Here is a 27,018-nt window from a genome sequence, read left to right on the forward strand (position 1 = left end):
CCCACCCTGAGTCATGTGACACAGCATAGAGGAGGATACATGCCCGCTCAGCCAAACTCAGTTAGAGCTTCTGCCCCTGAGCTGCAGTAATCGCTAGGCCCACCCACTACTGACGGCACCACCTAAACCCCCCCCCCCCCATTAACACTGCATGCTGCTGAACTGACTTTTTTTTACACAACCATTACTACTATGAGTCAATACACTACAGCGCAGTACTCTCATACATCATCTGTACACCAAGTGTTTATAGATGAGGTTATTTCCATAAAGAATGCAATACTCTCTCTTATATATGCCATAAGTTACAGGCAATTTATTATACAAGATATTACCTGAATATTGAGCGCAATACACACATAAATATGCCAATGTTTATAGCCATTTAACATTTATTTTATATAGATTGGTGTATTATGTATGTATGCATGCATGCATGTATGTATAAATGCATGCATGTATGTATAAATGCATGCATGTTGTTTTACAGAGGCTGCTACTAAACTTGTGACCCACTGGAACAACAACAAAAATCCTTGATCTTTGTACAGAAGTTTCTGAAATGTTATTGGCAACATAAGTTACATTGTTATGGCTCCTTCCTTGGGACTTCTCTACCCTGACTAGACATCATCCCTCCATGAGGGTACAACACCTGGACCTCCCCGAAGGCCGGCATATAGGCGTCCCCCCAAGTCAGGCTGGCCGATGTCTGGAGCCGCGGGCGTACCTGTGCAGGGGCGGGACGCTATCAATAGTCTTCAGGCTGCCTCGCGTGGACACCACATTGAAGCTGTCGGTGCAGTCGCAGGAGACGTGGAGGTAGTACTTCGGGTGGCGGTTCTCCACCACCACTATCAGCCCCGCCCAGCCGTGAGTCAGGTAGTAACACGTCATGCCCTCGCGGCCCTGCAGGGGGCGGCAGACAAACGCGTCAGACCCAAGCCAACCTGGTGGCCGCAACAGTTGAAGGGACAGAGGCGATTCGGCCGCTCTTTACCTCATGCCTCTCGCCCTTGTTCTCCGTCAGCAGGATGATGGCATCTGCCAGGGTGGTCGCTGTAGCCTCCACCTGCTCCACCATCACCTGCCGGGAACTGTAGATTGCCAGGACGTGGCCTGGGAAATCCTGATTTGGGCGCCCACTGCTGGTGGGACTAGATACTGCAGACCGAATGGACAAATCAGACACCAACAGGCACATCTACGACTGTAATGACTACGGGTCTCCACCCTCAACCCGATCAGAAGGGCCGCTATTTCTAAACACGGTGAGGGTGCGTGCGCTCACCGGGCGTGACAGCGCCTCCAGACACGTTCAGCTGCCAGTGGTTGAAGGCGCAGCAGACCACGGCGTATTCTCCAGGCTCCAGCATCACGTCGCAGCCCACGAACTTCTTGACGGCACGCTTGCTGTGCGACAGCAGGCGGCCCAGGGTCAGCTTGTTCCCGCTGCCGAAGGAGGCTCGGAAAACCATGATGCACAGGTCCAGCAGGTGGCTGTCCACCGTGTCCGAGCGCCTGAGGGGGACAGACGGGCAACCGTGCAGTTAGCAGAAGGCCCGGCTGGCTATGGCTGAGACAGAACTAAAAACGGCCAGCTGCGCAGACGAGACTGAGCTTCCTGTTACTATCCCAATGGATGCAATTATCTTTAACTGTACTTCTGTTTTCGCACGTTAGTTATCGCTTGTATTACATTTAAAGAACCATTTATGTAGTAAATGCAAGTGAAATGTTACTTAGAGACTGTCCGCCTCGCCAAGAAGTAAAATTATCAATAATCGCGACGTTAACAACAAGAAAAGGGTCCGAGAGATCCCAGAGTTACCTGCTGCCCTCCTGGAAGAGGGCGAACTCCAGCGCCGTCCGCTCCAGCACCGTCAAGGCCGTCACGGTGACGGGTCCGCTGGCCCGGCTCGGGAAGCAGCCCTGCAGCCGCACCTCCTGCCAGTCCGAGTGGATCTTGCAGATGTCCACCGAGTCGAAGTACCTGTGTGGCGGCGGGGGGGGAGACACCAGCTGAGCGCGTGGAACCGCGAGTCCTTCAGGCTTGCCTCGGGAGGCTGAGCCAGATCGGCGCCCAAAAATAGCCCGACAGCGAGGCGGTGGGGAAGGAAATGTATTCAAAGGAGTGTTTACGGGGGAATGCACGGTCCCAAAACAGAGGAATAATGAGGTACCAGTAAACCAGGACAAACACAAAACACTAAAATACTTCCAATTATTTTCCGTTAGGAGGAATTAGCCCCCCCTCCGCAAATAACATCCCTGTTCCAAGCACATCTCCACCACACTTCATTCCCCTTTCATCACGATGGAAAAAAATGACATCAGCTCCTGTGGGGATCAGACCCAAGCTCGTCCGGTGCCCTGCGCAGCCTCGTGCTCAAACACCAGCATCTAAAGAGTCCTGGAGTATTAGCGATTCCTGCAGCGTGGCACATCGCTGCAGATTATGCAGATCACACTGAGCTTCAGAGCCTTAGTGATGAACTCAGCTCACCAAAGGGCAGGATCTCACCACCAAGAGTACAAAAATATTTCCTTATGGTTTGCAAAATAAATCCGTCCCTGAGGTCGCACTTCCGGTATGCGAGTATCCACGGGCTTGGTGTGTCCCGATTCACCCCGAAACCGCACGAGCCGCATCCTGGTCCTCAACGAGTGTCTCCTGAGTCACGCAGTAATCCGACAGCTTCACTGCGGCTCTGCCAGTGACAGTGTGGCTGCCGGCAGAAGCGAAGGAGTGATGCTACCTGACAAGGCAACGTGAGCATAGAGCACGGGGCTAAATGACCGGAGAATTCATTAGGTGTCACCGACGGCACGTTACAGAAATTACGCGTTAATGGCGACCTCTGAGCCGTGGGGTCGGGGATTCGGGCCTTACTGCCGGGATGCACTGTGACAAACGTTGTGCGACATTAATTAAACAAATGGGACGAGCCTCCTCGGGTCAGAATCTGTCGGCAGAGAGCATGGCCCCGAATGCTCCGAAAACCAGAGCCCTCATTAGGGAGCCACACCACCCTCCCCAGAAAGCTCCTTCCAGTGGAATGTTGGCTATTAATGCGATTTTCTTTCAGTTCTGTGTGATGCATCTGTTATACCGTGAAATAATGAAACGCTGTGAAATAACGAGGTCGTTCACGGAGAAGCAAGACGGCCTCTACCGCACAGGAATGGAGGGGGGGGGGGGGTTGAACACTGGCATCTGCAGCTTGGCCATCTGGGGGCATTCATCCCCCCCTCCCACCACCCGGAAAAACGTGGAGCGTGTCTGAAGATCTGGGTTGGTGTCGAGAGCCATGTGAGGTCAGAAACCACACTGAAGGGTGAGAAAATAAACGTTTCAATCACTGAAACATAAGCTGAGCTTCAAGCTGCAGCGAGGACACATACGGACTCCGGTCTGAACACTACCGACGGACCGAACGGCGGGCAGGAAGAGAGGGCCGCTTTCTGCAGAAGTGTTTTCGTCGGGGACCCACAGACGGTCCACGTTTTTGCTCCCTCCCAGGTCCCGGTAGGAGCTAAAACGAGAAATGTCTGCAGGTCCCCGAGGACCAGATTGGGAAACACTTGACTACAGGATCACTTCTCCAGACTGTCGGCATAATAACTCCATTAAAAAGTCCTGAAGGACCACGGGCAGGAGTCGTCGATACCTCGCCACATCGTTTTGCTTTTGGCTGGCGGCCTGCGCCCGCGGAGCAACCTCCCAGGGGGCCGGTCACTGGGCCTAATACCCCGCGCTCCTTTGATGGATGGCGGACAGGCCTTTTCCGCAGCCTGCCTGCAGCCGCCGGCGTTATAAGGGTGATGAGTTACAGCTGACGGGCTCCCCCCTCCAGCCCAGAGAGTGTGACGACCTCCAAGACATGGCTGCAGTCTGCATTCGGAGACGTCTCTGCTCTAAGGCCTTTGAGCCGACGGTGATAGTGCTTCGAGTCAGAACGGCATTAAAAAACAGGACCCGTTTCCTTTTGTGTCTCTCAGAAGGTCCACGGCGCCCCTCCTGATCCCAGCTGTATACTGTTTGTTTCGATAATAATATCAATGCTTCAAAAAAGCATAACAGGGAATATAACAGCTACTCCCGTACGATTTCTCGTTTGCCGCATGCGTTTTTCTTTTTCCTTTCTCGTGTGTATGAAGAGAGGAGGGAATGAGCTGCACAAAGTGTGTGACACTAGGGGGCAGTATAAGATGACATTCAAAGGTCATGAGAAGGGGGAAAAAAACACTTAAAATAAATGTGCTGATGTAACTGAATTCTCAGTACAAAACATGACCTTGGCCAATAGGAAAAAGCAAAACTCAGGAGGAATGTCACTTCATCACTTTTACACAGTCGCCGGTCACATCGGCTCGTACATTCTTAGAGCGCTTAGCCCGCCTTCAATACGTCTGCCTGTGTCCACATTCCTGGCACTTCTGCCCCCCCACTCACTTGATGAAGTCCCCATACTCCATCCAGAAGACGCCCTCGCTGCTCCCGTGCGCCATCAGCTCGTGCCGCAGGTGCTGCGGCCAGTCCGGCCACTCGTCCGACCAGTTCCCGTTCCAGGAGAAGCGGCCCCAGGGGTTGCGGAGTCGTAGCAGCCTGGGGTGGGAATTGGAAGGGAACCAATGAACTCGCTACACGACAGCTGGTCTAGATGTTGGTTATGAACCAATCAGCATGCACAGTTCACAAAGCATCCTATGGAACGCCTGTGGACTCACTTGTATCCCTGCACATCCCGAACGTCCAGGACGGAGTAGGCGTGGCGAGGACGCAGACCCAGGGACTCGTACACCATGTCGTCCACCTTCATGTTGCCCCCTCCGCAAGAAGCCCCCATCAGGAACCTGCCAGAAATGCACCGGGGGGGGGACACAGTCACGGCCACGAGGCGCTAACGCTTGCAAGGAAAAGGAAACAAAACGAAGAAGCAGAAATATACGGAAGAGCGAGGAGGCATCCATCCATGCCAGCTGTGCCCCCTGCTGGCACAGGAAGCCCCATCGCGGTGAGCCGCCTTACTCAGAGCTAAAATAAGACAAATATCCATGTTCATTTTCTTCTACTGGAAACTGTACATAAGGTAACTGGAATCCCATCCAGGGTGTAACCCCAGCTTGGGATAGGTTTTAGACCAGCAATGACCCTGATCAGGATAAGCCGTTAGAAGATGGATGGATGGATGGATGGATGAACACGCAAGGCAGTAGAAAGAGGGGTTGAAGGTCAGAACATGAGATACTCGTGCAACTGTGGCTGCAGGTGACGATGATGATGGTGGCGGCACTACAGCGCCCCACGGCCGACAGTAACGGAGATGTGAGTCTCTGAGCTAACAGCACACTGTCGCTGCTTTTTTTGAGTGTGGAGCTCAGGAGAAACAGGCCCCGCTGTCCTCCGTGCTTCATCAGCTGTGGATCGACATCTTCATCTCGCAGCCTCTGCCAGAGCTGAGGCCAGTCACACTCTCTCGGAGTGCCGAGAGCCGCCGTCCAAGGCGTTCAGCTCGGTGCAATTTCACAGCAGTGGCGCATGCCAGCCAATGTGGCTAAATGCTCGTTTCTAAAGTCCGCTAACTCCTGCGAAATCTCAACAAGGAGTGCGGGTCCGCTGGAAAACAGCCGGCGGGTCGCAGGATGCTGGGAACATCGTGCTGACGGGCTGCTCAGAAATCACTCCTGCATTCAATGACGGGTTCATCTAGACCCGACAGATGGAAACAAACAGGCCGATGAAGGAATGGGCAGGGCAATTGGTACGTGATGGGAGCGGGGGGGGTGACATCATTTGCCAGCAAGATCCAGCTAGAAGGGCAGCTACAGTACAGTGTGCGTAAACGGCCGGCTGAAGATCCATCAAGGAAAACCTTCAGCCTCGGCAGGATTATCCATAACTGGGTACTGGGTCATCATTGGAAGATTCTCCTGAGAGAAGAAAAACTGAATAAAACAAAATAAAATAATAACGCATGAATAAAACATGCTGATGGTGAATCTGGGCCGTTTTTACTGAAGCACAGAGCAGAAAGAGGCCAGCAAGGCAAGCACCCCCTCCCCCCCCCCCCCCCGTTGAATGTCCTTTTTGAGCTTGGGAGGGGGGGGGGGGGGGGGTCTGCTGCACCCCTGAGCAAGGCTGTCGGCCCAAATCGCCACAGTAACCCTGAGAGGCTGAAACGAGGAGGAGTCTTCATTGGAACAACTTGCGACTCCAGGAGCTGAGGCAGCAAGCTCGCATCATCGGCAGGGTTATTACAGCTAGCGGGATTCAGCTATTGCGCTTAAAATTCCAGCATTTTATTAGTTAACCATAAAACACTGCAAAAAGTACCATGTTCCTCTCCATGGTGCGTTCAGTAGGGGAGGGTTGCGTTATGGGGCAACTAAATCCGAGATCTCAGTAAAGGCTGACCACAGTCTTCCATAGTCTGGCATACTCTGTCCTGTCACCCTCCATCCATCCATCCATCGTAAGCCAGGAAACTTCCCATCCAGTATGCACAAAGCATGAGGCAGGGTCGCCCTACACTGCGGTCCCACCATCGCAGATCTGGAACTCCATTCTCACACAGTGAATGAATGAGTCTTCCCTCTGGGTCTCCTTAACAGAGGAGTAAGGCAAGGCCAGATCTGTCAGTCTTTACGCGGAACAAAGACATTCCCAGGTGGTTCGGCACGGTCCGTTAAGATGGTTCATTCAGATCAGCTCCTTCTGTAAGGGACGGCTCTGTTCTCGCTGCCTCAGAGACATGCATCTTATTGTGTGTGTTTTTATCTTGCTCTTATTATCAATGGCAAGGCTTAGCAGTTTGAAAGGGCTGACACTGGGGAACGAGTCTGGGGTATCGATACGTGCCACGCCATCTTCCATTGTGAGCCCCCTCCCTCAGCACTCTGAATCACTCTGCCGGAGCTCGGTAATGACTTTCCAGCCAGAGAGTGGAATCGAGCGGCCTTTTCCAATGAGGCGAATTACATTCACACTTAAATGGTCAGCCGTGTTAATTCCGCTGACATCCTGACAAAGGAACTAAGAAATTAGTAGAATACAAATTGGAACTGAAGAGATTTCTAAATATTCAGCAACTTATTAGAATAATGAACGAGGAGCGCAGAGTCACTTTCCTCGTAGGTCCGTCTACATAAATGACACAGTGACTGAGCTAGTGCTGACTGTTCATGGCTTTAATTAACAAAAATTACGGTAAGAGGCGGGAATGGCGCCCCCCATAGGTCTCAGGGCACGGAGTGCAGGTCCTCCGCACTGATCCCTCTAATAGCGGGCCGCACTTAAGAGGCCAAGTGAGCCAGAGTACTGGGGGAGAGTGTGGCTGGATAGACCCGGGTCTCTCGAATCACCTCTTAAGGCGTTCGGACTGCTGAGGCTCTGGGGGGGAAGTGGCAGGTGACACTGGGCCCCCATCCCTCACTATCGACTTTACGGTGCATTTGCATTTACAGTAGCATTCACAGCACCGCCTGCACCCTGTAATCCTTCAGTGAGCGTCCTGCTGATGCGAGGAGGATAGCAGGGAACCCACTGGGCAACGAATCCCCTGACATGGCACTGCGTGCCGCTTAGGGACACCTCCCGCCAAAGCCCCTCCCCCGGTGGCTCACCCCGCCTCTTTGGAGCTCAGCATCTTGGCCCAGATGAGGTCGGTGTCGATGGGCTCCTCGCGGGGGTTGGTGGAGCTGACCTGCAGCATGAGTGAATCGCAGGGGGCACCGGTGAGTGTGGCCAGGCCCTCGATGGCGCGGCCCGCCTGAAGAGCGAAGTAGGAGCCGTGCAGCTTGGCCAGGGCCTTCTCGATCAGGGCCACCCACAGCTGCTTCCGCTGGGCCTGCATTACAAGGAGTAAGTCACATGACAGAACCACAGGGGGCACGTCACATGACACAGCCCCAGGGGGCATATCACATGACACATGCGACAAACATGCTTTACCAGGAGAAAAGCCCACTATAGAGAAAGTAAAAGGAAATAATAGAATTACAGCACTAATATTTTACAGATAAAACACCTTCAGTCCATTTAAGCAGTGGCTGTAAAACATTTGGCACTGGGGGAAAATTAGCCAAATGAAACTGCTACTTCTGTGGTCATTTGCATGGTGATACAGTGCAGCAGTCACACATTTATTTATTAGACAAGAGCACAGATAAGTCAACACACGTCCAAGGCGGGCAGACTGATCACTGCCATTCACCGGAGGCCCTTTTCCACTTCAGCCGATAAGTCACCGTCAGGCTCGTAGTGCCGGGGCCGCGGTGCCTCCCGGCCGGGGAGCGTCTTCTCGACTTATCGCTCAGTTAAGTTATCGATAACGCTAATGCGGCCTAAGCCAGACCGTGGGGTGGGGGGGGGGGCAGCCCCGGCAAGCAGCAGCCGATTTATCACTCACAGGCTCAACGTGCTACGCCACCCCCTGCTCACATTAATCCACATTGGCGGGGGGCATTATTTCCTGGTGGGTTCAGCAAACAGTGGACAGTGTGATACACACACCCCCCCCCCCCCCCTCCACTGGATGCAGGCCCACTCGCCTGTCTGCCGCAGGACAGGCCCCCGTCCTGCTCTCAGGACGCGGCTCCCACAAGCCACGCCCCTTTTCCTGCTGGGACAGCGGCTGCACAGGAAATAGATACCCTGGCCTCCTCAGTGCCGGACACAGATCGGCATGTTAATGCTGGGTCAGAGGATATGGGTCATATGACACATCATGTGACTAGCTAGTTTTAAAAAAGGTGCCACCCAGCCTTAAATTACCTTAAACATATGCACTAGACTGCAGTTATTTTCTGGGTTTGTTATAATGGCTGATTACATTAACAAGTTGGGTAACAATGTTATCCTATGAGGAAAATCGATATCCTGAGTCAGTATGTGCTTGGCCTTAAAGAAATTCATAACTCGTTCTCTATTTACTTGAGCATTTCCATTATTTATTTAGTTCGTAGTTTGTACTGTAATATGTCTGTGTCATGTTTTTATTGGGTAATAATTAAATAAAACCAAATGTTCACATTCACAAAAGTTTAATCTTGCTTTTATTGTATTTTCAGGCACTTGAGTAGTTTATTAGACCAAAAAATGACTGCAGAGGGCAAGTGCGATTATACTCGCAAATAACTTAAGTGCTTCGCCATGGCAACAGCACGACGCAATTTTGACGACGTACTGCGAGTGGCTCTGAGCAGGAAGTGCAGGCTGCGTGGGCGGCTGTCCAGGGTCAGGGCTCCCGGGAAACGAGTCACGCCCCAGCAGCTGTCCTAAGCCCCCCCCAGAAAGAGACACGCTCACAGTTTGCCATTTAAAGGCCCGGAAACATCTAAAAGGTATCGGGCTTGTGAATCAAGAGAAGAGCATTGTACTGGTACCGCTGTCTAAAGGTCAAAGTAAACTGGGCACGTGAGAGCTGTGAACACACTGCCAGCCGGTTCGGCTTGGATCCGGTTTATATAGCGTCCCTCACAGCTGCAGAGCGCTTAACAGGGAGCTGATTACAACAGAGGGACGTCAGCAGTGGTCAGGCATACAAGGAGAAGAGGGGATGGGAGGGGGGGATGTTCATAAACCCCCCCCATGGAGTTAAATTACCAACGGGGGGCAGGTCGGGGTGTAAAAGGAAACCGGCTCAGGACGGAAATCCGCTCGAAGTGTCTAGGATATGACTGCAGATTCAAAAAGCCACAATCCAGCTCAAACTCAGAAGGAAATCTGCCAAAACCCAAAAAAGCCATGAAGGATCGATATGGCTGCCAAGCCACCACAAAGGCAGAGGCAGCATTTTCAGATCAGCTTCAGTTACCTGAGACTCTGGGCCTATGCAGGAAGAATTTAATACAGTGACTTAATTAAAAAGGAAATAAATCTTAAAATATATTTTTGTTTTTAAAGTAGGACAATTGAGAACAGGCTAGATTATTCTAAATTGTATCCAGAGTTGAATCGCCTGTTGAATCATGTGCAACTGTATCATTTCTGCATCGTATAATAGAGACGGAGACCACTAAAACGGGGTCCTATCTGGCCTCGCGTTATGCCCTCCCCCCATAAGGGGGCGCTGTTCCTTACCTGGGAGAAGAGCAGGTAGCCATACTCGTCACAGGGCAGCATGTCGTCCACCAGCACGGTGATCCAGGTGCCATCCTTGCAGAGCCGCACCTGGTAGGCGCCCTCCGGGCAGATGCCTCGCGTGATCATCACGCGCTCCACCAGCTCGGGCCGCTCCGCCAGGACGGCCAGGGCACTCAGGAACCTGCCAGAAGGGCGGCACAGCAGTCATATGGCACGTGAAGGACCAGATGCGTCTGCAATGAGTAAGGAGGCTTGAGGCGGCAGACGTGATGGTGGGGAGATAACCTGGAACGCCCCAGTCCCCTCCCCACCCAAGGTAGCTGCTGATCAGACACCTCAGGGGCCTGGAAGGACAAAACTCCCTCCCCCGTCTCCGGGGGGCGGACAGGCGCAGGGCCATCTCCCAGGGGCCACAGCACAGTGAGCATAACAGTTTAGGACAGGGATGCTAGCCGATGGGGAGCAGTGTGATTCGATGGGGGCTGACGTGGCACTAGGAATGACAGTGACCTGGGGGGAGCCAGGGAGAGCGGGAGGGTCCGGCTTGCTGTGTGTCACGGCACTGCAGGGGCTTATTCTCAGGAGTATGTGGGAGGAAATGCAATACAAAATCAAGACTGTAGAGGGCGCCAAGGAGCAGTTCCCCTAGCTTCCACTCCAGGAAGGGGGGAGGGCAAAGATACACCTGCTCATCTAACAGTACTTTTTATAGCGCACCTCAGGCAGCCAAACATGTCCGCCAATCAAAAACAACCAGGTCATACTGCTTCTATATTATTATGGAAACTAGCATTTCAGCCAGTCGCTCAGTGCAACAGGGTGGTTTTTTTTTTTTTTTATAATAATAAAAAAAAAAAAAAAAAGGCAGAGAAACTTTGGCTTACAGAGACAAATCGGATGGAGAATCAAGAAAAGCAAAGAGCTTTCTGGTAGATCAGCACCTGACATCTATGAACAGCGATAATCTGGGCAGATCTGCTAGTCTCTCACTGGGGAGCAGCACAGAATACAGCCTTCAGGGGCAAGAGGCTGCAAAAATCTATGAAAGGAAGAAGTGAAATAAAAACACTTATTCTTAGAAATGTAAAAATATACAAATTGGAATAATGGAGTTTTTAAAATAAATCCAGAGAAGAAAAAAGCTCAAAATAGGAACTTAATAGAATTATGAACAAATTATAAAAATGTTAAAAAGTGGCCAGGAAGGATGTTTGTAATCTGTACAGGGCTACAGATAACAGGGGAGGCGTTCGACCATGAAATGGGCAGCGGTGGGCAATCAGACGCGGGCAGCATGGAGCAGTGAAGCCGTAGCCCGGCCCGACCGGGTGACGGGACATCGGATCAGAGTGCGGAGGGCGGACACTCGCAGCAACATAAATCAAACCAGTCACAACCGGTTTCTTCCTGTGTTAGAGGTGCCTCCCAAAAAAAATAAAAAAAATCCAATGTGGACCCTTAAACTTCAAATGACAGAATGTGACAGAAACGCCGAATCGGGCCTTTGTGCAGACAGTCCAACCTGCGGATGATAAGCACCAGCGCAGGGGGACGCTGAAAATGCATCGGAGCTGATTCATTGCAGGGACGCACCGTGCTGGCTAGCAGTTAATGTATAGCGCTGACCTCACTGATTCTTGGGGGTGGGAGGGGGATGACACACACGGTTTCCATGGTAACATAGGAAGGTATTCTCACTAACAGGAAGTGATTATGTCATGAAGGTGGATAGTGAGCTGACCAATTATGTTATGTCACAGGATCTTTGAATGATTTATTTTTTTCGTACTTGGCCTTTAACAGATTGACAGGTGATGAATTGGCTCTGACTGAACAAAGACCTTTACCTGAACACACTTAGACAACGACAACGAAAACAAAGGCCGTTTTACGTCAGGTGGTGCCATTGGAGTGTGTGTAGGCACACACACACACACACACACACACACACACACACACACACACACACACACACAAGAACAGCCCCTGTGTTCATACCATTGTGACTATTCATTTCTATGGGCATAACCCTAATCCTAACTATGACAACCCCAACCCCGCCCGAACCTTAACCGTAAGTAACCAACAAAACACTTTCGGCTACTTTCGTTTTTTCATTGCATTCACAGATTTTTATGAAATTGAGGTTATCCTTGAGGGGATCAGAAAAATGTCTGTAAAGGGTAAAAAGTTGCAGGTTATGGTCACAATGAGCAAACGCGCAGGCATGTACGCAGGCACACAGCCAGGCCAGCCCTGCCCCCAACTCACCAGCAGTTTCCCAGCAGTCCTTGCAGGATGTCAGAGGGCCGGGGGGTACGAAAGACGGACCACTTGACGCCGCGGTCCTTGAAGTTGTTGCAGTTGATCTCGTGTGGGCGGAGCCACTTCTTAACCCGCTGCTGCACGCTGTCGCCTTCCGGAAAGCCCACGGAGCGCGGGCCGGGCGGGAAGCTGTCGTCCACGAAGTTCACCGCGTTCTGCAGGGCACAGGAAACGCCAGCGCTTAGCGGTCAGCTCCTGCCGTGTTGCCCCCGCGTCACCATCTATCCTTACGTATGTTCATAAGGAAAGAAGCGACTGGGGAAAAACAGCAGCGTCGTATCAGTTTGTAAGAGGCTGACAAATACTCCCAGTGTATCTGCGTAGTAGCGGACAGGTTCATTAAAGTGGCCCTCAGGACTGACGGGACTTCGGCAGGATGGTTCAGCTGTCAAATGGACTGACAGCACCTGGGCCCTGTCAGCGCCACGGTCCTGATACACGTATAAGAGGCATGTGGACATAAACAAGACAGCCCCCCCACTCGGAATACTGGGAGGTGGTCAGCTCTGGCCAGAGAAGAACAGTATTCTTTGCTCTTAAACTACTTGAACAATTCATTTTAAGCTGTTAATTTAACTCCTTTCATGAAAATCCTTTTCTGGACATACGGGCTCCAATGCAGATGCGTAATTCTTACCCCGGTGGGGTGGGGTCAGAACAGTGGGATGTGTATTTACTGCTAGACCACATCCCCACGGAGAGAGCAAGGGCCACACCTCAGAGGACGGGGTGTTTCACAGGGGCTGGGGGCGCCACTATCGATCTTCCCACAGGGAGGGAAAAAAAATTAACTGTCTGACTGGGTACAATTACTAGATGAATTTAACAAAGGAAATAAATCCACTGATGCCAATACTGCTTAAAGCCTGCTTTTGGGAGAAAGGGTTTAACGTCTCCTTGGGGCGAAGGAACTGAGACGCATCGACATACATGGGCCAGACAGAGGAACATGGAGAGAAGAGATGGAATCACAGCACAGTGACACCCACCATTTGTACAGTGTGGAAAAAAAGGGGTGGGTGGGTCAAGTGAGGCCACATACTCTTATTCTAGCCGGGAGTCACACTGGACGTCTCGTGGACGGTCTAAAAGCAGACCCTTAGTGGCCTTAAAGTCTAGTGCTGATATGCTGATGGGGCCCTAATTTCTAAGTAATGGCGTCTTTTGCTACGGCCGCCGCAAGCTTCCCATTTCTCCAGAAGAGGGGCTGCTGTCACCTTACCAGCGGGTGATAAATAGCTCCCAGCTTCCCGGCACCCGGATAAAGCAGGAATCAGTGGAGCAGCTCATTTTCCGAGCGCTCGGACCCTGCAAGACTACAGAGACGGCGAGAGGCCGTTTGAAGTGCAATGAAAAAGTGGAATAACCCAGAAAGGGGAATCTTCAAAGGGTCCCGATTATGGATTCGCTGAACCGACGGAGGAAATCCCATTGCACACACCGGCTGGGTGTAATTGGCAGGGCGCCGCAAGAGTGAGATCTGGAGAGAGAGGGAGAAAGACGGAGAGAGAAGGGAGGAGAGACAGAGGGAGAGAAAGGTAGAGAGGGGGGAGAAGGAAGGAGAGAAAAAAAGAAGAGACAGGGAGAAAAAGGAGAGAGAAAAAGAGGAAGTGGAAAAAGGAGGAACAGGAAGGGAAGAAGGATAGAGAGAGGATAAAGAGGGAAGAGAGGAGGAGAGAGAAAGGGGGTCGGAGGGAGAAGGAAGCAGAGAGAGAGAAAGGTAGAAGGGGAGAAAAAGAGAAAGGAGAGAGAGAAAGAGGGAGAGAAAGAGGGAGGGAAAGAATGACAAAACAGAAGGAGCATGAAAGGAGAGACAAAGAGAATAGACAGATAAAGAGGGAAGAGAGAGAAAGAGAAGGAGGGATGGAGGGGTGCAGGAGCCCCAGGCAGGAGACTGACTGCGCCTGGCACCAGAGGCCTGGGGGGACGGAGCGGCTGCAGCCGGGAAAGGTGGCTCAGCACCGCACGCCAACGAGAGGAGCAGCACCAGAACACAGGACGGCATGCTGTAAACCAGTCCGCTGCCTCTGACCCAAATGTCCATGTCATTCCCTGCCAGGATCAGCCAGTCCGAGGGCTGATCAGGCTGATCAGGCTGATCAGGTGGCCTGTAGCCAACGCCTCCCCTCATGAGTGCCCTGTCCCGCTCCTCACATAATGAGTGCCCCTCTCTCACTTCACAGACACGCCAGGGGGCAGTAGGAGGCCTCTGGCCATGGGGGGGGGGGGATGCAGGGCTATCACCTACAGTCCTCCCCCAGGCCTGTCCATCAGGCCTTAATTAAAAAGCAGTAATTGGATTTCTCTTCAGTAACAGTGTATAATTAATTTTCCCACATTCACGCTGATGCTGGCCGTTTTCTCAAAAGGGCCACCGTCATTATCGCCGAAAAAATCAAAAGCTTCATCAGACGTTAAGGGGGACAAAAAATAAAACATCTGAAACTGAGAATACATTACGTCGCTCGCCCCTGCCAACGGCTGATCTTCTGAGAGTTTCTGTAATCTGATTAGCCAAGCGAGACTCAAGATCACAAGCACAGCGAGATCCAATCCAATCCCCTGATTTACCTACGCTAGAGGAAGCCACACTGCAATCGTTCCTCAGCTCATCCCCTCAGATGAAAAAAAGAGCAATTAAAAATTATGAAATACAAGGCAGACGTGAAGACGGCATGGCGTCTCCGTCCAGCCCGCGGTTTCCCCCCGGAAACTGCTGGATCGATCTGCGGCCTGCCCCACCCCCCTGGCGTGAGTAAGCAGCACAGGAAGGGATCGACCCGGCGGGCCCCCACCCTCAGGAACATGCAGCAGAGTCTGCTGGCCAGGTGTGTGTGTGTGTGGGGGGGTGCAGACTGCTCTAATCAGTGATTATTTTGGGATAGCAGATGCCAGTCAGCAATACATCGGAGATACAGGTCTAGCCCACTGATGCTTCATAAATAAACTCATCAACAGACCCAGGGGCGTCTATGGGCAGCAAGGACGGCCCCTCAAGGGGGCGGAGCCACACTGACGCCAAAACCCACCTACTTCCTTCCAAGAGGATCGGTAACGATTCATCTACCCGTACTGATCCATACATACAGAATTCCTTAACATACATATATATAAATAAGCACTATTGATTTTTAACCTGCCTATATTGTGGACTGTTATATTTTGTAAGATAAACAGTTTGCCATAAACGTATATTCAGCCATGCAGGTGATTAATTGACACTCTATTAATATACATCTGTTTCATTTATTACTAATGACAAGGTTAATGGGAGTTACGAGTGGTGATGCTGTTAGCAGACTAACACACACACACACACACACACACACACACACACACACACACACACACACACACACACACACAGCAGGTCTACAGCCGCATTCAGGCAGGAGGCTCATACTAACCCGATCGGACCCCATCCAGCCCAATCGCATCACCATGATAGTGTCCCTGCACTAACAGTGAGTAACACCATTGGCCCAGTGTATAGGAACACAACACAACAAGCTGCCCACAGATATGAATGACAGTAGGATTTCAAGGCCGCAGCCTGCACACCCAGAACTTTACACGGGCTGCCGATGAATACATTCCACGTCATGACTTGAACCTTCTAAGAACGTTTTCAAACGATCATCTGAAGCCACAGGTGAAGGTACAGCAGGGGGTGTTGGTGCCCTAAGATCGCTGACTGGGTGTAGACGGGGACCCCCTTCCTGCTGCTAATGGACTCACCCATTTCCTGCTATCATCGTCTGCTGCGGCGTCGTCAACAAAAGACGAGCTTAAATAAATTATTTATTTACTAAGAGACAAAAACCCTTCACGTTAAAAGGCATGGCGCCCCCCTGCTGGCCAGAGGTTTAATTGATGCCCAGTGGGGGGAGTGTATCTGACAGACAATTTTAGCGCTATGATTCACATCTGCTGTGTTGATGAGCTCTAGCGCTCAGCCTCGTTAGTTACCGTGGCGATGTAATACGGGCCCCATGAAGGAGACCGTAAGCTTTAGCAATATTGGCTAACTGTTACACTGCTTATCCATAACACTTAATTATATGGGATCTCCAAACAAATGTAGTACAATACAAAGGACAACCTGAGTAAACACAACAAACAGTTTTAAATGACCATTTCATTCATTGAGGGAGAATAATTCACCAACACCTGTGTCACACATGTGACAAAGTTTAATACTTGGTTGTGCCACCTTCAGCACCAACAACTGCAAACACTTGCAGTAAGATCAGTCTTTGGTATCGCTGTGGAGAAATCTTGCCACAGTCTTCTCTACAGAATTGTTTTAATTCAACCACTTTGGGGGGGTCAACTACAAACTGCCCATTTAAGGTCCTGCCACAACATCTCACTGGAGTTCATGACGTTGACTAGGCAACTCCAAAACCTTAATTGTTTTGTTTTTCCACCCGTTAAGAGGTGGACTTGCTCTTGTGCTTTGGATCGATGTCCTGCAGCATAACTCAATTGCACATGAGCATCAGATCATGGACTGATGACCGGACATTCTCCTTCGGTACCCTCTGGCACACAGCCGGATTCATGCACGCGTCTCTCAATTATGGCATCTCCCAGGCCCTGAAGCAGTAAAGTATCCCCCACCATCACAGTGCCTCCACCGTGTCTGACTGGGAACGATGTTCCTTGTGTGCTAAGCTGTGTCTGGACCCATGTCTTCCTAAAAGCTCCACTTCTGACATCAGTCCACAGAACATTCACCCGAAAGTGTTGGGGGGTTGCAGGGTGTTCTTTGGCAAACATTAGATGAACCTTCATGTTCCTCAGGTTGTTTTTGCCTTTTATTTTTCCCATGGACACCATTTTTTCTCCTGCGCCTTTCTAATTATGGAATCATGAATGCAGACATTAACTGACCTGAGAGAGGCCTGCTGCTCCTTAGATGTTTATCTGGGGTCTGCTGCAGCTTCCCTGATGAATTCTCTATTCACTCTGAGTAATTCTGCTAGGCCGGCAACTCCTGGGCAGATGTGCCACTGTTCCAAGTATTTTCCATTTGGAGATAATGGCTCTTCGCCTGCTTTGCTGTAGTCCAAGGGGTTTAGATAGTGCCATGTACCCCCTTCCTGACATATTTCAATAAATTTCTGTCTCAGGCCTTCAGGAGCTTCTGATCTAGGCATGGTGCGCTGTTTCTAGAGACCCCTTATCCACATTGCTGGAATGGTTCTATTTCAGTGATGTCTAGATTCAACACGGCTGGCAGCAAATCAGGCTTTAGATTTGGTTTATTGGTTGGTTGATTGACTAAGAGTGTATTCATACTAAGTGATCTGTACCGTGCCCGAACATGTTTGACCTCCAAAGTCCAGTTTGTTTGACTAATTTGATCATTCTGTACTGTGCCCTGGCCCACTGGAAGAGGTAGGCTTGGGCACAGTACAAATCTAGTGTCACTAACCGTGCCCGGGCACAGAACACAGACATGACGTCAATGATGCGATTGGCACACGTTTATGAACATGTGCACTATACATGAACTAGATTTGGAAGGAAGATATCGGGGAGGCTGTACAAATCATGTAATTTTTTTTTGTTTGCAAAACTGTGTGATGCATACAAATTGGGTAGCAACAAACATTTAACAAACACGGGGACAAGGAATTACTTTGGTCTATGGCAGAGGTGCAATGCTTTCTGGAAAAATGGGCTGATGAAAATATACATGAACAACTGGATGCAAAACACAAAAACACAGATATTCGGAAAACTATGGAGTCGTCTTATATGTGCAGCATGAATAAATAAAAATCGCTGCATTACATACTAGATAAATCTGTAAGAGGGTCGAGTGTCGTCTCGCCCCAAATGGCTCCAAGCCAGTCACACAATAAGGACATTAATCACAAACTCCACTGTACTGTCTTCTTATGTTACACACTGATGTCAATAGCGTGCTTGGGCCCAGACTGTTAGACGCAAAGGGGACTGAGGAGGAGGGACAATTGGGTACATTTCAAGCCAGCGGGTCCAAGTGTGAGTACTAGGGTGGGGTGAATCAAAATTTCCAATAGCAATTTCCAATAGTGCGAAAAAGTTGTCACTGGATCTCGTTATTAAACGTGCAAAATATCATTGAAATAGCTTAATATTTTCAGGTTCCGCAACGCAATCGAAGTTTTCACCTGTTACATCAATGGGCAATATACACTATCCATTATCTATACTCATCGCTGTTGTGTTTGTGCACTTTCACAACATGATAATCACTACAAAATACCAACGTTCAGGTAACGCAGATTTTTACTGGGTATCAGCCATACACATACATTACATCGCTCTGCGGCTCTACGTGCATTACGATTAATCACCAGTCACATCAATGCGCAGATCCGTGCTATGTATCATCCATATTACAGGGTTCTTGCAGGTTTCAGTAAGTTAAATTTAAGACCTTTTTAAGACCATTATGAGTAAAATTTAAGACCAACACGATGCATGATTAGAAACATTCGAATGATACCAGAAATTCTCATATTTTATGTCACTCATATCCTTAGCGCAACATCCACATATCATATGTGTTTACAAAGTGCGTTTAATAAGTTCACATGTGGGAGTGGCATTTTAAGGCTTAAACTATAAAAAAAGTTAATGTATATGGTCTTTCTATATCGCGGATTTTCACCTATCGCTGATTAGTCTGGAACATAATGTCCGCGATAGGTGGGGGATCCAGACCCATCAGCCATAGGTGAAAATCTGCGATATAGAAAGACTATATAAATAAACTTTTTTATAGTTTAAGCCTTAAAATATATAGTGATCCCCCGCCTATCGCAGAAGTTACGTTCCAGACCCATCAGCGATAATGAAAACAACTGGAAACAGCTGATAAACATGGGAAATCCACACGGGGTTAACGAGGGGGCGTGGCACACGGGAGGAGCGGACGAGCAGGGCAGGACATACTGCACTTTTAATCAGATTTTTTAGATGTTCCAAGCAATTTTTATAAGTTTTTTTTTCCATCACTATTTTGCTTTTTTGTCTTGGTTTAACTTTTTAAAATCTTGTTTTTATAAAGCTCATTAAATATCCCGTGTATGATGATAAAAAAAACTTGCCTTGCCTTACCATAAGGAGACCGAAAAACGTTCTCCTCAAGAACACACGAACAACTAAAAACTATATGCTGGAAACTAAGACATTCACAAGGTAACTCCATGAAAAGCTCTGTAAAAGTAGAAATGTGTTTATTTTATGATAAGATAACGTGAGCCAACTGGCTAGTAGTTGCCTTTTAACTGAAAAAATTCACTCCAGTCATCAGAGAAAAAAGTTACTAACGCACTACATCAAAACATTTACATTGCAATAATGTATGGCATGAAATAAATTTGTAACTATATCATTCAGTAATACAAATAATAAAAACAACATACCGTTCACATTGGAACTAAGTTAGCGCTTGATTCCCCTGCACTTCCTGTTGTGGCTGAGCGTGCACTTGACGTCAGTGGCTGAAAGTGCACGTTTTGCAGCCAGACCCTTCTCTCTCAAACTGTTTGCTTGCCTAGCTGCAGTGATCACGCAATGGGATTTGTAGTTTTATTACCACGCAGACACCGATGCAGACCAGAAAACACAACCAACGGATTAGTTTTACAGCGTTTTACTATTTCATTTTCTGCGGACAACGCTTTTTGGGAATGAACGGAGGTAAGAATTTTAAGACTTGGGTAAATTAAATTTAAGACCTAGGATGAAAATCTGGCCATTTAAAAGATATTTTAAGGCCATAAATTTAACTTTCTGAATTTTAGACTTTTTTAGACCCCGCGGGAACCCTGATATCATAATGCAATGTAAAATTGTTCCTCAGTGCTACCAAAATGAAAAGTATTAAACATGACAGTCAAAATGGTTAGATACACTATATTATCAAAAATATTGGGACACCTGAATTCAATGATTTGGAGGGGTGTCCCAATATTTTTGGGAAGACCCAGATGGATAAAGCGGTATAGATAATGGATAGTGTGTATTGCCAGTATGTCAGTGTAAGCATGCTCCTGTTGTATAGATAATGGATAGTGTGTATTGCCAGTATGTCAGTGTAAACATGCTCCTGTTGTATAGATAATGGATAGTGTGTATTGCCAGTATGTCAGTGTAAACATGCTCCTGTTGTATAGATAATGGATAGTGTGTATTGCCAGTATGTCAGTGTAAGCATGCTCCTGTTGTATAGATAATGGATAGTGTGTATTGCCAGTATGTCAGTGTAAACATGCTCCTGTTGTATAGATAATGGATAGTGTATATTGCCAGTATGTCAGTGTAAGCATGCTCCTGTGGTATAGATAATGGATAGTGTGTATTGCCAGTATGTCAGTGTAAACATGCTCCTGTTGTATAGATAATGGATAGTGTGTATTGCCAGTATGTCAGTGTAAACATGCTCCTGTTGTATAGATAATGGATAGTGTGTATTGCCAGTATGTCAGTGTAAACATGCTCCTGTTGTATAGATAATGGATAGTGTGTATTGCCAGTATGTCATTGTAAGCATGCTCCTGTTGTATAGATAATGGATAGTGTGTATTGCCAGTATGTCAGTGTAAGCATGCTCCTGTTGTATAGATAATGGATAGTGTGTATTGCCAGTATGTCAGTGTAAACATGCTCCTGAGCGCCACATTTCTGAATGAGTTGTTTCCCACTTACTCATTGTCACTGACCGATTGTTAGGTTCTTGTATTAAATTGGGACAATTTTACATCGCGTTATGATATGGATGATACGTAGCGTGGATCTGCGGATTGATGTGACAGGTGAAAACTTCGATCGCATTGCAGAACCTGAAAATATTAACCTATTTCAAAGATATTTTGCACGTTTAATAACGAGGTCCAGTGACAACTTTTCCACACTATTGGAAATTTTGATTTTTTCACCCCACCCTAGTGAGTACGCTATAACTACTTTGGCAATTACTTTGCCACATGGGTAATATGGATACTGCTCATTTTTTTCCTTCAATGAATTAAACCAGGAGTGTCAAACTCCAGTCCTGGAGGGCCGGAGCCCTGCACAGTTTTTCGATAACACACCTGATTCAACTCCTTGTGCTAATTACCACACAGCTCTTGAGCTGAATCACTTATGGTGGAACAGGGAAAGAACTAAGCTACACAGGGCTCCGGCCCTCCAGGACTGGAGTTTGACATCCCTGAATTAAATAGTCATTTAAAAACTGCGTGTTGCGTTTACTCAGGGTATGCTCTGTATTATACTAAATTTGTTCGGAGAGCAGAAACAGTCAAGTGTAATGAAAAAAAAATAGAGGGAATCCAAAAGGGGGAAAATACTTTGTCACCGCACTGTAAATCTTCCGTGTGTGGACCCTAAAGCGGCGGGCGGGCCCTAAAGTGGTGTGTGGACCCTAAAGCGGCGGGCGGGCCCTAAAGTAGTTTGTGGACCCTAAAGCAGCGGGCGGGCCCTAAAGTAGTTTGTGGACCCTAAAGCGGCGGGGGGCGGGCCCTAAAGTGGTGTGTGGACCCTAAAGTGGCGGGGGGCGGGCCATAAAGTAGTTTGTGGACCCTAAAGCGGCGGGGGGCCCTAAAGTGGTGTGTGTGGACCCTAAAGCGGCGGGTGGGCTCACCTCCCTGCAGAAGCTGACAATGTTTTCCCAGAGCTCCTTGGCCTCGCCCTCGTCGGTGCGCCGCCGCGCCTCCACGTGCATGCTCTCCCTGCGCTTCAGCGGCTTGGCACCCTTGCGCAGCGTGAAGTACTGCTGTGGCGTGTGACAGGCCCCACAGTGCTTGGCCTTCAGCTCATTGAGCAGTGTGCAGGCCGGGCAAGCCCACTGGGACGGCACATCCGGTGCTACTGGCAGCGGAGGCGGTGCTGGGAATACCCGTGGCTGCTTGCGAGGGACTCCCCTGCCTGCCTGGGCGGCAGCGGGGGTGGCAGTGGCGGCGCAGGAACAGGGGGCCAACGGGCCACACTGGGGACAGCGAGACGTGGGGTCCTGGAAGCCATGCAGCTTGGAGGAGCCGCAGGCGCTGCACTGGGGGGCACCGGTGGGGTTGCGCAGCGTGCATTTGGAGCACGTCCAGGTGCTGAAGTCGGGGCTGGAGGGGCTGGCCGGTGTAAAGCGCACCGACTCACCCACCAGGTCGATGTGGTCACTGCGGCACGAGCGGCATGACTCACACTTGCAGGGGCAACCTGGATTGGCTGAGGAGCAGCAGGGGGGTGGAGTCAGTGGGGCTCCAGTCTCCTCCTCCTCCAGCACGCCGAGGCGCTTGCCAGGGAAGGGGTCCTGGGACTGGGGCTGGGGCTTGGGGAGGCGCAGGGGACAGGCGGGGGGGGCGCAGGGGGAAGTGGGGCTGGGGGCTGGGTTAGGGGGGCGGCCAGGGGGGGGCACTTCACGTCGGCTACGCGGCACTGGGTTGTTCTGGAGAGAGGAGAGAGGGGTGAAGCTGGATGGAGGGGGTAAGGACGGGGGGCGAGGAGGCTCCTCCGAGGGGGCAGGGGGCACATCGTCCATCCCCTCGGCCAAGAGCGGTGCTGCTCCACTGGGGTGACCTGGGAAGCCGGCCACCGGTGTGCGCACCTCTGGCACCACCAGAGCCTCGGGGGGGATTTTGGGCAGTGAGAGCTTGCGGGGCCCCCCACAGGCGGAGCAGGAAAGTGCCACAGGAGTGTTGTGTAGCGTGCAGCGCGGGCAGGCCCAGCCCGTCCTCCGCTCTGTGTGCCGCTCCTCGCCGTCGCCCTCTGGCCCACGTGCCTCCTCTGCGGCCGGCTGCTGCACACGGGTATCCAGCACGGTGGCCAGAGGTGGGCCCGGGGGGGTGGGGGTGGGTGCAGGGGGTTCAGCCGGGGCCGGAAGGGGCCCATTGGCAGCAGGCGTGCCCGGCGAGGGTCCGAAGCCACAGAGGGAGCAGGCCCCGGACCCATGCGGGTTGCTGAGGGTGCAGCGTGGACAGGCCCAGCGCTGCGGCTCTTCCGTGCTGCTCAGCCGCAGGATCTGATTCAGGTCGGGCTTCTGGCGTGGCGCCTCACAGATGGAGCAGCGGGGGGCACCACCCGTGTTCAGGAAGGTGCAGCGGCCGCACGACCACTCGCTGCCCCGCACCACTGTTGCCATGGAACCCGGGGAATGGGAGTGACTGCAGGACAAAAATGGGGGAGGGGGGGGACAGAAAATAAAAACCCATAAGCAAAACATCCGTAAAGCTCAGCACGGCTGGTAGAGGCACCGAAGAGCTGAATGAGCCTCATCGGGTGGATGTGAGATCAGCCCCCGCCACTTGGGGTCTGCAGGAAGGAGCGACGTGGATCCCATCACAAAACAGGAACTCATTAATCTCCCACTAACTTGCACATCATGGGGAAAAGAGCGCCAGCCAATGGCCATAACCAGCGTGCTACACTGAGACAACCCCCATGCATTCCATGTACCCACGTGCCTTTTACACGAATTATTACTCGGGGTAGGGGGGGGGGGGCCCTGGTTAAGGCGAGAGGCAGGGCTGGGGGGAGGGGGTACGTGGTAAAAGAGGGGGGTCAGGTTGTATCTCAGAGCAGCTCTGGCCAGCTACACTTGGGTGTGAAGTTGAGACGACGCCAGCTCTCACTTGGGATTCGAGACTGTGGCATGTAGGTGTCAACCTCAGGCACGACAGCCAGGGGCACCGATCCCAGTGCTGGTAAATCGTGGGGCTCACAGAAGCTCCAGCACTAACACAGCTGGCAGGGTGTCCAGCCCGGGATGGACTAGACAGAATCTAGCTCTGATGCAAAGAGGACTGGCCAGATCCTATAGAGGGGAATACTTAGCGGGGAATGCTTTCAAAGTCAGTGGGAAAAGGGCACTGCCTTTCGGAAGCTATTAAGGACTAACACACACACAGACAGAGACACAGACGCAAACACACTCACACACACACACACACACACAGGGACAGACAGACACACATATGCACAGACAAAAACAGATGGACAGACAGAGATAGATAGACAGAGACAGACAGAAACACACACACACACACACACATATATACAGTGTGTATAAACTGGTGGGTTTGCAGCCGCTTGCTGCATAGCCTCGAGTCAAGTAAACAAACAAATAAAACCACAGATTCCAACACGAATCCCGTCACGGCGTCTTTGGAGAGGCGGGAAGGCGGCAGTGAAATGTGTCTTCACACCTTGCCGGGATGCAGGACAGCTGGTCCTTGTCAGATGGAGAGGGGAACACAAACAAGCTCCTCCTGACGCAGACACGCAGACAGGCCGAGCTCCGCATGCGCATGGCGATCAAAGTAATATTCCTAACAAGCAGGCTGGGCTTGAAAGGGGTGGCTGGGGCTGAAAATGAGGTCAGTGCTTTATTATTTAAGAGCCTGCGCTGAGGAATGGTGGCGTCGGGTCTGCGAGACGCCCAGCAGAGCCCGCGAACGTGAGACTCGCAGGCAAACGGCCGCCTCGCACTACGACTCAATCACTACGGAGCTGCTCCAGAAACATCCAATAAGTTTCAGGGCGTGACCGAGCCAAGCGGCCAGCCAGCAGCTGCCCCTTGCACATGGAGGCGGGGCCGAACAGCACGCGTCTGCGAGCCCCGAGCCACTTCCCCAGTGAGGCCGCGAGGCATTTGGGCTGCGTTTCATACTCATTAGCGCCATCCTGCCCGGGCTGGCGGGCTGCCCAGAGAGCCAAGCTCCTGCACTCTCCGTCGGAAGCGGGAATCGCCTACAGTGCTCCAGTCTCTATGGTAGCAGGGTCCACTGTGCGCTCCAAGGAATTCCCAAACACCTCTGCTGACTCTGAGACTCTTTCACACACACCTTGGTCAGACACAGCACCTGCTATAACCCAACGACACTATCGTTGGACACTGTGGATGACTCTCCACACACACGATACAGGCTAATAACCCTGCACAATACAAGAGGGCCTGTTACCAGACCCTCGCTTCACAGAGGAAGCCTCCTGCTTCAAATGGGATGCCAATTAGCCCCAATCACGCAGGAAATCGGTCCCTCATGCCTGGTTGGAATAGTCTAGCCGGGGGTAGAGGGACTCAAGTAAAGCTAAACTAAGCCGGACATACAAGCGTCCTTAATCATCGGGTCGATCAAGGAATCGGGATAAAAGCTCAAATGTAAATTAACAGAAGCAGATGAACAACAAGTCTGTTTATAGGTTCTAGAAAAACCTGGCATTTCGCAGGACTTCTGGCATGCCGTGCGGCTGACTGGAGATTTATTGTGACAGCATTCCTTCTTGCTAGGCGTGTGGCAGGGACACCAGCATTGAGTGCTCAGCCATTATGGTTTTCAACGGTACAACTAAAACCAGCACTGATTCATAGCAGGGTCAAGTAGGGTCTCATCAGGGAGGCCTTCTCCTTCCCCTGAACCCACCAAGATCTAGGTCCCCATAAGCACTGCAAGGAGAATCCTCTGATTCAACATTCCAGAAACCCAGAAAGGCTTCAGAGACCCAGAGGAATAAGACTGACAAAACAGGGACACAGAGTGGAACATGTGAAAACAGATTACGGACTCAATCCGAACGGGATTGCGGATTACTCGCCCCCTGATCGCAGCCCTGACCTCGACCGCTCTCTGCCAGTTCAGGCAAGGCCTTTGAGGTCCAGAGGGCTCTTCTGTACCCAGGCTTGCAAATTCCAGTGACTCAGGAAGCCCATTAGAGCTAACAGGGGTCTCTGGCGAGTCGCTGACCAGCCTCGCACCCAGGGCTACACTTTACAGGCAATAGCCTTTCCACAGATACCCCCAGAAGGCTACGATGGCGCAGCTATTGCTGCGATAAGGGAGGTCACGCTATGGCCTGCACGCTCAGGGAAAGCCGTCACAGCTTGAGCACGGATCTGAGAAATAGCCTTTTTGCCGGGTACACTTCATCGCTCGAGGTGCGGAACTGGACTGCTGACGATCGAGGGGCCGCCTGTTAGGCGAGGAGGCTGGCATGGCAGAACATCAGCCAATCAGCTGTCATAGAAAAAGCTGCCATGCTCCAGACAAGCCGGCCAACCCAAGTAGCCATACTACAAAATTTATGGCCAGACTGAAGGCGTGCCAACAAGGAACCAAAAGTAGCTGAACCATAACGGTTTTGAACAACAAACAAACAGCACAACTAACATGATATTCTCAGAGACACGAGTCCAGAATCTCAGAGACACGAGTTTCCATCATCGCACCTTTGGCAACACAATCAATTAACATGTCAGGAAACGATCAGAGGGCTTCAAGATTGCAAGACTTCCAGGGTGAGTTTATCAGAGAGGACGTCTGGCTACCGCCCCTAATGCCCTTGGCGAGTTTTCAGCAGCGTTGGGAAGGGCGATGCTTTGAATGGTATGAAGTGTCCAGCAAGATAATGAAGGGTAACAGGCACTGTGCTGTATTCAGTCAAACATCATCTATCTGTCCACCCAGTACAGGGTTACAGAAGGCACGAGGCTGGGGTACACCCTGGACGGGATGCCAGTCCATCACAGGGTACGAGGCTGGGGTACACCCTGGACGGGATGCCAGTCCATTACAGGGCACGAGGCTGGGGTACACCCTGGACGGGATGCCAGT

At 50.7% G+C, this 27,018-nt stretch overlaps 1 protein-coding gene across 5 annotated transcripts in view; it reads right to left on the bottom strand.

Moving 5' to 3' along the window:
• The window catches only part of capn15 (calpain 15), a 62,106-nt gene that overhangs the window by 4,665 nt on the left and 30,423 nt on the right, over positions 1-27,018 (bottom strand). For all 5 annotated transcript variants that reach the window (XM_072712606.1, XM_072712603.1, XM_072712604.1 and 2 more), the window contains 10 exons: positions 22,059-23,571; positions 12,359-12,567; positions 10,085-10,268; positions 7,627-7,850; positions 4,732-4,857; positions 4,457-4,609; positions 1,832-1,993; positions 1,292-1,521; positions 1,001-1,164; positions 731-909 (listed from right to left, as the gene is read on the bottom strand). In XM_072712606.1, the coding sequence (XP_072568707.1) occupies positions 731-909; positions 1,001-1,164; positions 1,292-1,521; positions 1,832-1,993; positions 4,457-4,609; positions 4,732-4,857; positions 7,627-7,850; positions 10,085-10,268; positions 12,359-12,567; positions 22,059-23,549 (3,122 nt within the window). In that variant the 5' untranslated portion in view covers positions 23,550-23,571. The remainder of the gene's footprint in view (positions 1-730; positions 910-1,000; positions 1,165-1,291; positions 1,522-1,831; positions 1,994-4,456; positions 4,610-4,731; positions 4,858-7,626; positions 7,851-10,084; positions 10,269-12,358; positions 12,568-22,058; positions 23,572-27,018) is intronic.

The sequence above is a fragment of the Paramormyrops kingsleyae genome, chromosome 5 (assembly GCF_048594095.1).
Source record: "Paramormyrops kingsleyae isolate MSU_618 chromosome 5, PKINGS_0.4, whole genome shotgun sequence".
Taxonomy (NCBI): domain Eukaryota; kingdom Metazoa; phylum Chordata; class Actinopteri; order Osteoglossiformes; family Mormyridae; genus Paramormyrops; species Paramormyrops kingsleyae.